The sequence below is a fragment of the Apium graveolens genome, chromosome 1, assembly GCF_009905375.1.
Source record: "Apium graveolens cultivar Ventura chromosome 1, ASM990537v1, whole genome shotgun sequence".
Lineage (NCBI taxonomy): Eukaryota > Viridiplantae > Streptophyta > Magnoliopsida > Apiales > Apiaceae > Apium > Apium graveolens.
In genome coordinates, this window is record NC_133647.1 from 179,710,626 (window position 1) to 179,724,118 (window position 13,493).

Consider the following 13,493-nt stretch of genomic DNA (forward strand, 5'->3'; position numbering starts at 1 on the left):
GTAATGAGTTATATCCTATCCCTTACCAGCAGACCTCCCTCTCTTTGATTTTTCTTTGCAAATTGGGCCATCCTTTGATTTTGCAGCAAATTTTACATATTTAGATTGCTCATTATGATTTGCCTCATCTTCTGAATCGGATTCTCTGTCTCCTTCAAAACTATGATATGTCTCACATTCTGAGTCGGATTCCACGTCTCCTTCAAAACTATGATTTGTCTCACACTGTGAATCGGATTCCATGTCTCCTTCCAAACTACTAGTTTCTCTGGCATCATTAGCAAATCTCTCTTTTCTAACTCTCCCATTATAATTTGCACTGCTCGTGGCATTCTTAGCCAACTTCACCTTTACAGGTTCCTTGTTATCAACTGCCTCAACATTAGAAGCAATACCTTTCTCTAAATCTGTTTCGCTTTCTTCAGCCTCTGAATCATCATTAGGCCGTTTTCTATTGTAATAAATATACGCAACAATACTAAATATAAAGAACACAAAACCCGCCACTGCAAATCCCAATCCAACTGCGTCCTTTGCATTGAAATTGTCTTCTTCCGGAGGTGGGGGGCTGGTGAACTTGTAAGGAGGTGAAAAAGCAGCTGGGTAATCTACAGATGGTTCATTCATTGCTTTGAGAGAGATTGCAGGGAAAAATACTACAAGATACATGTCATCATCTATTTATAGAGGAAATAATATAATTCAATTAACAGTAGGATTACAAAATATTAGGATGGTGATCATCTATTCAGAGAGAAAAGAATATAATTCAATTAACATCAGGATTAGAAAATACTCTTACTATCTGTTTACAGCGAAAGTTTATAATTCAATTAATATTAGAATTAAAAAATAATATTTAATTTTTTGATATGTTTAGAATATAGTTAGGATTCGAAAATCTTCAAATCCTCTCCGGGAGCAAGTAACTTCGATTGTAACTTGACCCATTTGAATGTGCAATAGCGGAATAAGATTAATAATATATATATATATATATATATATATAGCTTCAGTGGGCCATTGAATATAAAAGAAAAGATTTGCTAACAAAAAAAACTTCAAAAGGATTTATATGCAGACCGGTTTTGAAGCATTTGCATAAATCAAAAAAACACCAGCTTATATTTTCCCAGTGCATATAAACTTTCATTTTTATGTTAGTTCCAACTCCTGCTTGAATGAAAAATTCATCACCTTACACAAATGTTTTTTGTCTCGTCTTTTAACAGCTCTCTAAATTGTTCTTTAAGATGCTTATATCATTTCCCTATTTCATAATAATATATAGCTAGGAACACAAAGTTCTGCAACAAAATCAGGCATTTATCCGGTGGAAATATGGAATGAACCCTTTGCATATTAAAATTAATACAGTTTTCCCTTTTTGCCAGTGCGACAAGGGTATAACTACAGAACATTAGCAGAATTATAAATCAGAATCTCAAAAGACAATTACATTTGCTTCAAGCCTGATCTACATTCTACTAAGAGGACCACAAGAGGACCAGATGATCCGTTTTCACAGCATTTCATGTTTGGAATCTCAAGGGAAATGATTTTGTATTCAGTACCCTCGCCAACTTGCACCAGTGCCTACTAACACTGTAATTCGTCATGTAAAGATAGTTCCCAAACATACTTCACATCTAAAGTCTAATTCGCAATCACAACTGAGCCGCATTCTCAATGTCTATAGTCAAAATGGAGAGAACCATTTAGCAAAAAACTAAAATTTGAAAGGAACCATGCATGCTATACAAAAAATCAGACACCAAACGCCAACTCTTGGAAGAACTTTAGGAGTGCAGTATAAGAATCGGATGCTCAGCGCATGTAGCCGGAGTTAGTAGGTAACAAATTAATCTATACTTCTATCACCCTGCTGTCCATAAACTTTTTTTTGAGTAAAACCCGAATTTTGAGTCTCAGGTCAGATGCTTCTTTAGGACTAAACCACTGCTTGCCAAACTGGGCAGAAAATATACAATGGACATTATATTATGTTCAATAAATAATCCTAACCTTACATGAACTAAGGTTAAACAAAAGCATTCTCATTACCATATCCCATAGTTGAATCGACATTCTCGCCAAGTTAAAATCTACAAACAAAAATGATAAAGAGAACACCATAATAAAATTGCGTACCCTTGCTAAATCCTTCTTTTTTAGCCTTTCAGGAGCATCTTCAATGAAACGTTGGATAAAGAACAGAACAAAGAGACCACAATCATAATCATTTTTTTGCTGCGGAACCTGGTAGTTAATAGCCAAAAAGTTAGAAAATATGGAAGTGACAAATATGAACAAGATTGTACTAATTACTCTACCTAATATTCTTTGGAATTTAACCCCTTTCGTGACCTATGTAATAAAAGTCTCCTACATAATCACTTTTAAATATTATATGTTTAAAACTTGGAACAAGACCTACATTAATTAAATTCCATGTTTTTATCATGAATCTACTTTAATTTATCTTTTGAACGTTGGAAGAAGCAACACATGCTCTGGTATATGTTCGCTATGAAGTACAGGGGTGCGGGTCTGACATCTTATAGATGTGACAAATTAAGTAGCATTTGAGAGGAAAGGAAAACCACGGATTAAATGAGACAGATACTGATAGTCAGTACAGACTGAAAACTGAAAATTACTCCTCAATTGCATATGCTTCTGCTATAACCTGTCCATGTTAACTAAATGAGTAAATGATAAGATGGAAAAGTAAATCATAAGCTACACCCATTTGGCCATTTGACTTATTTTACACCCTTATAACTGAAATGTGTATCACATACTAGAATTTGACCAATCCCTGTTCTCTGTTCTTGAAAGAGATACAGTCAGCTTGAATAGGAAATCTTAAACCAGTAACAAACTACATACTTGACCAAATAAACTTATAGCATAACAGCAGCTAGCTAGACAACAAAAAATGTATATTTCTCATACTCCAAAACATAAAACAATGACAAATGTCTTAGAACGCTAGACAGGAAGGCTCAAGAAAGAACTAACCATAATAACTTTTTCCTCAATTCTTTGAGGGAGAATCTTCCAGATTCTATCTTCTATAGGATAATTAGAAGATGTTTCTTTATCGTTCAAGTAGGCCCACTCTTTCTCCAGAAATCTGGAAGCATATAAACAGTTTTAATGTGACATAAAAAGCTTATTAACGTCGAAAATTACAGTTAGACAATTGCATAGTTTATAACTCTATAATCAAGATATAAGAATCTCCCAACGCGACCATCATAATCTTTGATATGCATAACAAATTACTTCCAAAAATGGGATGCAAGGAAATGCTTGCTTCATTTGCACTCTACCACGAGATATTTTATACATGTACAGGCAATCCGCCATGCAATCTAGCTCCTAATTTGACTGTAACGTTTTACAGTTTTTGTAACTAAACAGTAAAGTTAAATGGAACCATTATTATGATATGTTAATACAGAGACTACAGCATAATTAAATGTCTATTTATAAAACTCGTATAATTCCAACATATAACCTATAACAAGATACATTAGAAGTACCTGTGTACCTGACCAAACAAATTGTGGAATAAAGACTAATATACTAATTCTTATACCAAAATAGCCTTTCCCTTTCGGTAGATAATTGTAACGGATAAATTTACCATCATATGTGACAAGTATGCATTTGATAATATCATTATTTATCAACTCAAACATCAAAAGATAAGTTCACAATGGAGAACTAAATACGCGACAGAACATATCGTATGCTTCACTAGGCAACCAAACTGCTCAATAAAATATTTTGATAACAAATAACTTCTGGCTCTCTGAAGTCTGAATCATTAGAATGTTTCCATACCTTTTAATATTTTCAAAAATTGAACTACTAATGTGAAACCCGAGTGAATCCAAATGAAGTAAAATTGGTCCACATTCATCTTCCTTGTCTGGGATACATATGATTACCAAGCTCCAGTGGTGACTGCATTGTAGAGAACAAAAGGAGGGTGCTTAATTGAGCACTTCGTAATTTTACACCACGTTATAAGAATTTATAAACAAAACAAACATGTTTCAAAAAAATTCTTTAAAAACAATGTGTTCTTACAAATAGCATCTGCAAGGCAACTGCCGATAACTATATACAAAAACATAGAACTTAACTCTATTCTAAAACACAATACATGATCTAGTTCTAGCCTTTTTCAAGGCCAAATGCCGTTAAAATGTGCATAAACATATCATAGCTCTTGATCTACATTTGAGAACTCTAGAGTAAGTGCTGGGTTTACAACAAATTTTTCTTTACCCTTGATCATAAATTAGTCTTCAAGAATAGCTAGTCTTGAGTAGAAACTAGAGAGACCTTCATTTATTTAAAACAAAAACAAACAAATTGTGGAATTAATGGTTCCTCATTTGTTTTGTGAATCCTGAGCTTCTTCATTATGCAGACGGTTATACTTATAAACCTAGTTTATTACGGAACCACAAAAACAGGTTTAATACAACCTTTTACCTAGATTTGTATGCCTAACATAGTTGTAATTATATCCCTCATCGTTTATCGTTAAAATAGTGAACCTTTGATGCTATTTTGGAGATAAAAGTCTTCATTAATTATCAGAAATTTTCAATAAATAAATTATAATTCAATCGCAGAACAGTTATTTTGATAATACATAGATTACGAGATGTTAAAAATTACAAAAAAAAAATATTACATTCAAAAGGAGTAGTATTTTTGTCAGGTCCAATTGCAAATTATAAAAATAAATTTTTCCAATTCTCGAAATTCAGCTTATAACTGACATTTTAAGTCAATATTAACTTATTTCAAGTACTATGTTACTTGCAAGTCAGATAAACAACATATTTCAATATATATCATTAATAATTGATACTCCCTCCGTCCCTTTCGATTGTTTACATTTTTTAGAGAGTGTCTGACACGCATTTTAATGTGTATATATAGTATAGTTCTGTAACTTTTTTTTACAATTTTGTTTTTTCTGAATAAAAATTAAAACATTCAACTTTTATTCAGAAAAAGAAAATTGTAAAAATAAGTTACATAACTATACTTTTTATGCACCTTAAAATGTGTGCCGGATACTTCCTCAGAAATGTAAAGAATTGAAAGGGACTGAGGGAGTATAAATTTTATCTTTTCCTATAGATGTAGTATCTTCACATGTGTCATAATTAAATTTCATTAAAACATGTATTAATCCTTTCTATATCCAAGAACATTCATTAGAGACTAAAGTAGATACTATACATGTACCAGTATATAGACAAGAGTATATAAAAGAACTTTTAATCAATATAAAATTGATTTTAAGAGCATAATTAACATTTGGGACATTATTAATTCACTACTTTATAGATTTAAAATGTAATATTCTGTCCAAAGCTAAACTATTATTTAATAAACTTTGTTTTAGAGCTTAAATATTATCCATTAAACTTTGCTCCTAGAAGTACAAAGGTACCAATTTGAATATTGATCAACAAAAAATGGTTAACCCCGTGCAATTCAAAACTCGTCTTTGCCAAGTAAAATGGGTTTTGTTTCAAATTTGTTAATCTGACCAATGCTATGCATGAAATTCCTTTTATCAAGTCAAGTAACCTTTCTTGTTTGGCTACGATAAAATCGAATTCCATGAGTTCCTTATTAAGATACAAAGACTTACTTCTCATTTATTGGCAGGAATATGTATGCTTTCTCAAAAATATTCACGCCTTTCCACCACCTTCGGAATTTTGCATACTTTTTTTCCATGTCATTATTCTACAAGCCAAGGAAGAAGATAGTTCATATTACATATAGAAAAGGAAAAAAATATTACCGTGTGCATACAGTAAGAGCATGCACAACAGCACAACTAAAAAAAAACATGCACTGAAGTTTTTTATCAAAAAAAAAATGATATCATTGTGGGAAAAATCCCAAATGTTCCCAGAAACATGATCATTTGCAGCCACTGAGTTTAGAACTCAAGTGCCTAGATTAAGTGTTTCAGCATACATACAAAAAAAAGTAGAGGAATTAAAAGTGTGCACTCACAAACATAAAAATAACTAAATCAAGAACAACACCAAATAAGCAGGTAAAAGGAGATACCATGTTTTGCACAGCTGCTTTCAGCTTTTCATAGAAATATGTGGTGAAAATATGATAGCTGCATCTGTCATTTTCAATCGTAAATGTTGGTTGTTGCAGATATCTACGTCCCCACAGAAAACAATGACAAGAAAGTTTTAAATTGAGAGCGTTAGAATATTTCAGAGTTACTTAATTATTGCTCAGGAAAGTCAAAATATTTCAATTAAAAATTAAAAAGCTCGTGAGAGAATATGGTGTATATGTAATCGTAGGATATACTTTTCAACAAAGTTCTAGTTGTAGTTCAAACACTGCTCAACTTTTAACAGCAATGCTGCTGTCCAATGAAGTGAGATTCAATCACTATTCATTCACCTAATCCTCTTATTAAGTTAAAATCTAATTAAAAAAATCCGCATAGAAAATTACAGATTGTACATGGAAATTAACTGATGCAGACAAATTTAAAACCATACATATGTTACAGATCACACAAGCTCAAATTGCATTACTTAATGAACTGAACACTGATAATTTATTTGATCAGCCATAAAGAAATACCTGATGTAGAAGTTCATTATGGTTGATGTCAAATAGGTTTCAGGAGCAAGACACTCCATGTCTGTATAACAAATCTCAACTGAATTTGGATGATCCCTGGGTCCACCCAGAAGGTACAGAAAGATAAGCAGTGTGAAATTTCACATATATTAACATGTATCTATAAAAGGAGTTATGCCTATTCCTTAAAAACAATAATAGATTACCTTGATGGATAGTAAATTTTGGATCCTTTCATGCTGAAAAGGCAAGTACATTAGTACAAAGACAAGATGCTGCACAAAAGAACTTTGACCTACTGTAATTAGATATTACAAACAGTAAAAACTAATGATATTCATTTTACCTTTCATCCACTTTTTCTTCTTCATCTGTTTTATCTACATTCTGACATTCCTCATCCAGTAGAACAATTGTCGGTACCTGCTGAGAGAATTATAGCATGAATAGGCCCAAGATGTAAGTTCTAACAATATATATTTTTAATGACTTAGACCATTTCAACCTTTCTCAAACAACTTTTTCTATTTAATATGCACCGTTCCTAAATAATATGCATATTTTACATAATACTAATCTTTTGGGATGACATACACGAGAAAATGAAATCTTGAAGAACATTACCATAAGATTGACTTAATCTGTTATTGTTTTGAAACAATAATAGAACATGATTTCAAAAAGATTGACTTACAGTTGTTGGCCTGGAATTATTTGAAGGGTAAACCTTTGAAGAATTTCTCCTAAGGAAAAATAATAATTTCAGTTAGATATGCAGAACTGCAAGGTTGAAGTAAGATAACTCCCATACAGTAGTTATGGTTAAGAGCTAGCTGTAAAGGCAAATACTAAAATTCTGCTATTGGTACATTTGATCAAAACTACATGAAGGCAAACAACTTATGATATAACAAAAATCTTACCATGAAGGAAAAATTTCCAGTAAGCACTTCCCATGAATCATAGTAACTACGTTTCTAAATCCCTAGCATCGTAGCATAGTGGACTTTGTTACCCTGACTCTTTATTTTGCCTAAAATACCCATGTCGGACCCTCAAAACTCGGACATGTGTATGGACATTCAGACACTTGCTATGAGCCAAAAACATGTATATATTTCGAAAGTTTCCAAATATGACACTTGGTTAAGTATCCATGTTATTTACTAATTTTTTTGTAATTGACCGACCTTCAAAAAAATAATTCCTGGTCAAACTTGAAAGAGATTTACTGTTAACAAAGAAACCGAAGTCTGCAACTCGGTGATCATAAAAATGATAACTTGAAAAGGGTTAAAATGTTCACAGAAGACAAACTAAACAAAAATATTCTGAAATTACAAACCAATTAAGAAAGTAAAAGGAGAAAATAATGGCTAATTTTCTTTTCAACTTGTATCATTCTCGCTGATAGCTGAAAATCAATTGGTGACCAATCAAAAAACACTGAGTCCGCATGAATCCTGGGTATAATATTAGAAGGAGAAAACTAAAGCAAAGAGCAAACCTTGAGGAATCACCAGATGGATTTTTCTTCAAATCCAAAGAACTGGAAGAAGTATGTACAGCCCCATTAGAGGTACAGTTGTTTTTAACATCAGCAGAAAAAAATCCAGGGCTTTGGAAAGCTGTTCTTAATTTTAATCTGCTCCACCTTTCCTTTGGAGAACCTTGACCATTCTGTCTTGTTTCCTTTGGTAAAACTTGACTATTCAATTTTGTTTCCTTCGGTGATACTTGATCATCCAGTGTTGCTTTCCGTCGATCACAGCGACCTAAAGTCTTTAGTTGGTTTTGAAATGCACCACCAGGTGCCCTATTAGCTTGCTAGGAAAGCACAAAATTGATATTAGAAAAATGAAACTTACATTTCCAATGATGGTGAAATATCAAGATCAAACAAAATTTTCATTATTCTAATCAGTAAAAAACATGTGAGTCAAGTAGTGAGCTATACATCTTCTTCAACCTTGTGACAAAAAATTGACCCGAACTGTGATTGGGGTCGAGATGATGGATGAGAAACTTGCTTGAAGCCAGTTGATTTACCTACAAAAAACAATTAGGGGTTACCTAAACTTCATATAAGGTGTACAGTAGGTGCTGATCCCAACGACGAAGGGTAACATCATTTTCATTGCTTCAACAACGTTAGGGTTCTGATCCTAATGATTACTCATTTCTATTAAAAACATGCAATTAAGTTCATACCGGCTTACCTTTTATACCGGAGCTTTGAGAATGTGCTGGCATATCACTTCCGCTATTATCCTAGGAAGATACAATTCACAAAACTTGAAGATCTAAGAATCCGGTATATATAAAAAAATATCTTAACATCCAAAGTCAAATGTGTTTGAATATCAATAAGAACTCCTCTGACATCGGCCAAAACGCAAACAGAATTTCACATGACCAAACAATAACAGAGCAACAGAAACACCAGATGCTATGTATCTCTCATTAAACCAACAACTCATTTCTGATTGACATACCCATCAGTAGTTCAGTTGCATACTATAACACACTCATCAAATATCGATAAAAATTAGGCCAAACAATACTAATTCCCTCGAAAGAACAAATTACTAGACAGTGAACAGTTACATAAAGGACTGAACAGTAGCAGTTGTTTTAATTTCCGAAAAACCCTAGTTCCAAGCCAAAATTGAGAAAGTAACATACCACTAAAAAACACAGCCAATTAGCATTAAACATCGAGCTTGAAACTATCTACTAAAATACAGTTATACCAAAATTCAAATTCTGGACATGCAATTTACACTCAAAATCAGTCCACATATGGAGGGTGTTCGGTTTGGCCTTTTCGAGAAAGTAAATTCTCACTCTGGAAGAGAAGGGAACCAAAATTGGTACTTTTCTCCGAGTACAGGTGCTTAGCTTTATGAAAAACAAGGGCTATAGCCATTTTAGCATTAGCATTGGTAATTAGACTTGCCCTTAAAGGACCTCAACAAAAACTGTACAGTGGTGTTTTAGTTTCCAAAAAAAACTAAATTCCAAGTGATAATGAGAAATTTAACAGATAATGATACAACGCTAGGAAAAACATCAATATGAGAATCAACATCAAACATCCAGCTTTAAATTAAGTTACTATTATCCTATCAATGCAAAATGCAAACTTTAAAGATGCAATGCACACTCAAAATCAGCCCAATCACATAACAACATAACGCACCTAAACACTTTAAACGAAAATGCATACTTGAAACATTAAACACACCCAAAATCAGTTTAATCAAACATCAATACACACGTAAACCTAAAAACAGTAAAATGCATAATCGAAAAACTCTTCTATCTTCCAAAAATAACCTACTATTATAACATAACAATAGACACTAAAAATCGAAAAAATGACAAAAATAGCCAAATTTTGAAAAAAATTAACCAAAATAGCCATTCTGAAAAAAGTGGCCAATTTTAGTCAATTGAATACTCCACTGTCAGTTGGGTATCCCAATTTGTATAAGATACTCCACTGGTAGTTGGGTATTTTATATAAGGGATATTCCACTGGCAGTTGGGTATCTCATATAAAGTGAATACTTGATTGATAGTTGGGTATTCCATCATTGGGTATCTCATCGGCTAAAGTTGACCAACTTTTCAGAAATTGGTCATTTTTGTTAATTTTGTGTAAAAATAGGTTAAATTTGTCTTTCACCCCTGATTTTCAGTCCAATCACATAACAATACAAACTACATTTCAAGCAAAATGCAGATTAATCAATGCAATCATAATAGAATACACACAAATAAACATTAAATACACCAAAACACATAAAATACAAACAAATAAACATAAAATATAGGAAAACACGTAATCGAAAAACTTTTAACAACCTTAACAGTCCTCCAATTCCTCTTATGGCTATCCTCCTCCATTTCGACACTCCTCGTATCCTTCCGAAAAAAGGGGCACTTCTCGCGACGCTCCTTCTCCTTTTCGAGACTCCTAATCATATCCTTCAGCTTCTGTCCTTTATCACGCAAGTTCTGCGCCGTTGACGCTAACGTTTTCCTCTTCTTCTCAATCGATTGCGCAAGCTCACTGTCAGTCATCATCTCAAACATTAATCGACTGCTCTCGCCGGAATCATTTTCCGACCGATCATCGGCACCGGTTTTCGTCACCACCAGCGCCGGAGGATCGCCGTCGTCTTCGTCGTTGCCGTCTAACAGCTTGTCCCAGTCTAGTGATAGCTTCATCTTCTTGTTACTCGCCTCCTCCATGCATATATATGAATGTATGTATAGGTGGTGGTATTAGTAACGGAGGAGTGTTGATTGTGAAGAGAAAATTGGGGGAGATTATATTTGTGTGTATATGTGTGTGTATAATTAAGGGTTTTGTGAAAGTTTAGAAATTCACTCTCAATGAATTGTGTCAGCTCGTAGTAGTAATGGCTTGCTATTGTTTCTATTCTTATGACCAGTGTTCCAGATCGAAAGATTAATCGGCAAGTCGGAAAATCGGACTGATTAATCGGAATATTAATTGGAAGAATATAAATATTATTTTTAATTTTTATAATTATATAATGATCAACATGTCAAATATTTGTTTGAAGAAATAAATTAAAATGGTATTAAATAATATCTATACATTTGACTTGCGTTATATACTAATTATTGAGTTTACAATATTAATTATATTTTAATTCACACTTTTAAATTAATTATAATATATTATTTTTATATTTTAAGTGAGAAAATAAATATATTAGATTACTTGTTACTTCTTACCAATACTTTATATTAAAAATTGACATGATATTGTGTGAAATTATGAAATTAATGATTTAAAATTATAAAAACGTAAAAAAAAAATTAATTATTTTCCGCCTAGACCGCCTAGGACCGATTTTTGACCGCCTAATCCCGATTTTGACCCGATTTTCTGAAAAAACGCATAAATCACCGCCTAGATCCGAGTCGGGGCGTTTTACCACCGCCTAGCGCCTACCGATTTTTAGAACACTTGATATGTTTTACCGAGAAAGTCTACGGTTCGAGTCCGTATAGCCGCTTATGACACGTCTTTAAACTCACCAAATTAGGAAATTAGGGCTATTTTCGTTATTTTACATTACTTTTTCGAAGCCGAACCCTACCCGAATTAAAATGGTTTCAAAAAATTTCTCTAACACATATATTTGTTACGTTTTAATTTATATATGTATATATATATATTCGAATTTTCACGAAAATTCATAATTTTTTTGACGTTATGTATAATTTGTGGTACTTGTAAGTATATTCGGAATTTTACAGAAATTTATTAACTTATTAATGTTACACATATATATTTGGGAAGTTTTTCGGGTGCCAATTCGGAAATCTAATTCTTTTCTCTTCTTCGTCTTCTTTTCTGTTTTTCTTTTTTTCTTGCCAAGACATTTCACATATTTCATTTAAGGATTGTGCTGTCCATAGCGGTAGATAGAAGTGAATTTGAAATAAAAATTAAAATGGCATTATTTTCTCGCATAACTCAATCTACTGATTGAGAATAATTAATGGTCGATTTCTCCGTTTTGATCTTTTGCTCATCCAACTACAAGAAAGTAGGATTCGAAATAATTACGTGCAATGTACAAGAAAGCCGGAATTTTAAATTAAAAAGAAAAAAAAAATAAGACTCCTATATTTCTTACAAAATGCTCATCTTGTATTATCTAATTTAAATTTAGGTAAATGCATATTTCGAATTATTAATTTCAATTTAAAAAATCTGCTAAATGTGTTAGGTACCCACAAGTATTTCATTTTTGTCCTTGCGATTGTTTGACTAGTGTCAGGTTAGAGATTAGAATGACAAAACTGTAGAGACGGTAGAATTCCATTTCACAAATGGAAAATGGTAAATGTTAGGGACTGGTACTCAAAACGGATCCCAAATATCACCTTGTACATATCCATGAACATCTAATAGTACATCCACAAATTTTTGCGTTGACAAATTACAATATGCCTATACATCAAGTTCCCCTCGTATTTTTGAGTATCAACTATTAATTTGGTAAAAACGTCTAAGATTACGCATTTCTCAGGAGTATTTAGGGGCTATTTACTTCATTACTTTTCTAGAAATATTTTCTTAGAAAATAGAATAATTTATATATGCATTCAACTTGCATATTTTTTAAAATGAAAATTATAAAAATGTAAACACAGTTTTATAACTAGGAACATTTTATAACTAGGAACGAGAAAACAGAAAACACTCACTCTAACCTAATATCCACGTTTTAATCCTAATATACACACATTCACTATCTTTTTATTCACTACATTTTTATATAAATTTTTATATAAGATATGCATAATATATTATTATATTGTTTTTATGGAAATACATGAATATTATTAACAATAATATAATTAATATTATTAATATTAATATATTTGTTTTAAAATAAAAACAAACTCACATAAAATTTAAAAGTTTTATATTAATAAAGTAATCACAATAAAATCGTTAACATAATAATACATAAAAGTTGATATATAATACAAATATTGAAAACTATATGAATATAATTAAATAATTTAAAAACAAGTTTTTATAATATAATTTTGTTGACAATAACATTATTTATAATTATTCATTGATTACATAAAAAAATTATATATTTCAAATTGAGAAGCGTTTATATATATTTTCTATTTTTTTGCTTAAGGTAATTTGGAACATATTTTCTCATTATTTTTCAATAGTTTTCTTAGTGTCCCCTTGAGAATTTTGGGCTAGTCTCGCAAGTATTTATTCTTCGTCCTTGAGAATTTTGGGCTAC

The 13,493-nt window shown here is 31.9% G+C and overlaps 1 protein-coding gene across 4 annotated transcripts; it reads right to left on the bottom strand.

Moving 5' to 3' along the window:
* Nucleotides 1-1,340: 1,340 nt before the first annotated feature.
* LOC141672353 (uncharacterized) lies at nucleotides 1,341-11,086 on the bottom strand. 4 transcript variants are annotated; one of them, XM_074478943.1, is made up of 14 exons: nucleotides 10,540-11,086; nucleotides 8,889-8,940; nucleotides 8,639-8,718; nucleotides 8,177-8,496; nucleotides 7,364-7,412; nucleotides 7,016-7,095; nucleotides 6,876-6,908; nucleotides 6,670-6,765; nucleotides 6,127-6,229; nucleotides 5,696-5,793; nucleotides 3,856-3,978; nucleotides 3,025-3,139; nucleotides 2,152-2,259; nucleotides 1,341-1,971 (listed from the first exon to the last, which is right to left on the bottom strand). In XM_074478943.1, exons 1-14 carry the CDS (start codon nucleotides 10,927-10,929, stop codon nucleotides 1,867-1,869), a joined length of 1,752 nt encoding a protein of 583 aa, XP_074335044.1. In that variant the 5' UTR covers nucleotides 10,930-11,086; the 3' UTR covers nucleotides 1,341-1,866. The 4 variants fall into 4 exon arrangements, with proteins under 4 accessions (XP_074335044.1, XP_074335037.1, XP_074335051.1 ...); XM_074478936.1 differs by having other exon boundaries at nucleotides 7,016-7,092; nucleotides 8,627-8,718; XM_074478950.1 differs by having other exon boundaries at nucleotides 1,341-1,693; nucleotides 8,627-8,718.
* Nucleotides 11,087-13,493: the final 2,407 nt, after the last annotated feature.

Bases quoted from the DNA above. Each gene is read 5' to 3' on its own strand.
- LOC141672353 (XM_074478928.1), bottom strand. From the start codon at position 10,929: ATGGAGGAGGCGAGTAACAAGAAGATGAAGCTATCACTAGACTGGGAC. The intron at 7,096-7,363 runs GTAAGTCAATCT...TAATTCTCTCAG, and splicing joins ATAATTCCAGGCCAACAACT to CAGGTACCGACAATTGTTCT. The intron at 3,140-3,855 runs GTATGGAAACAT...ATATGCTTCCAG, and splicing joins ATTTTTGAAAATATTAAAAG to ATTTCTGGAGAAAGAGTGGG.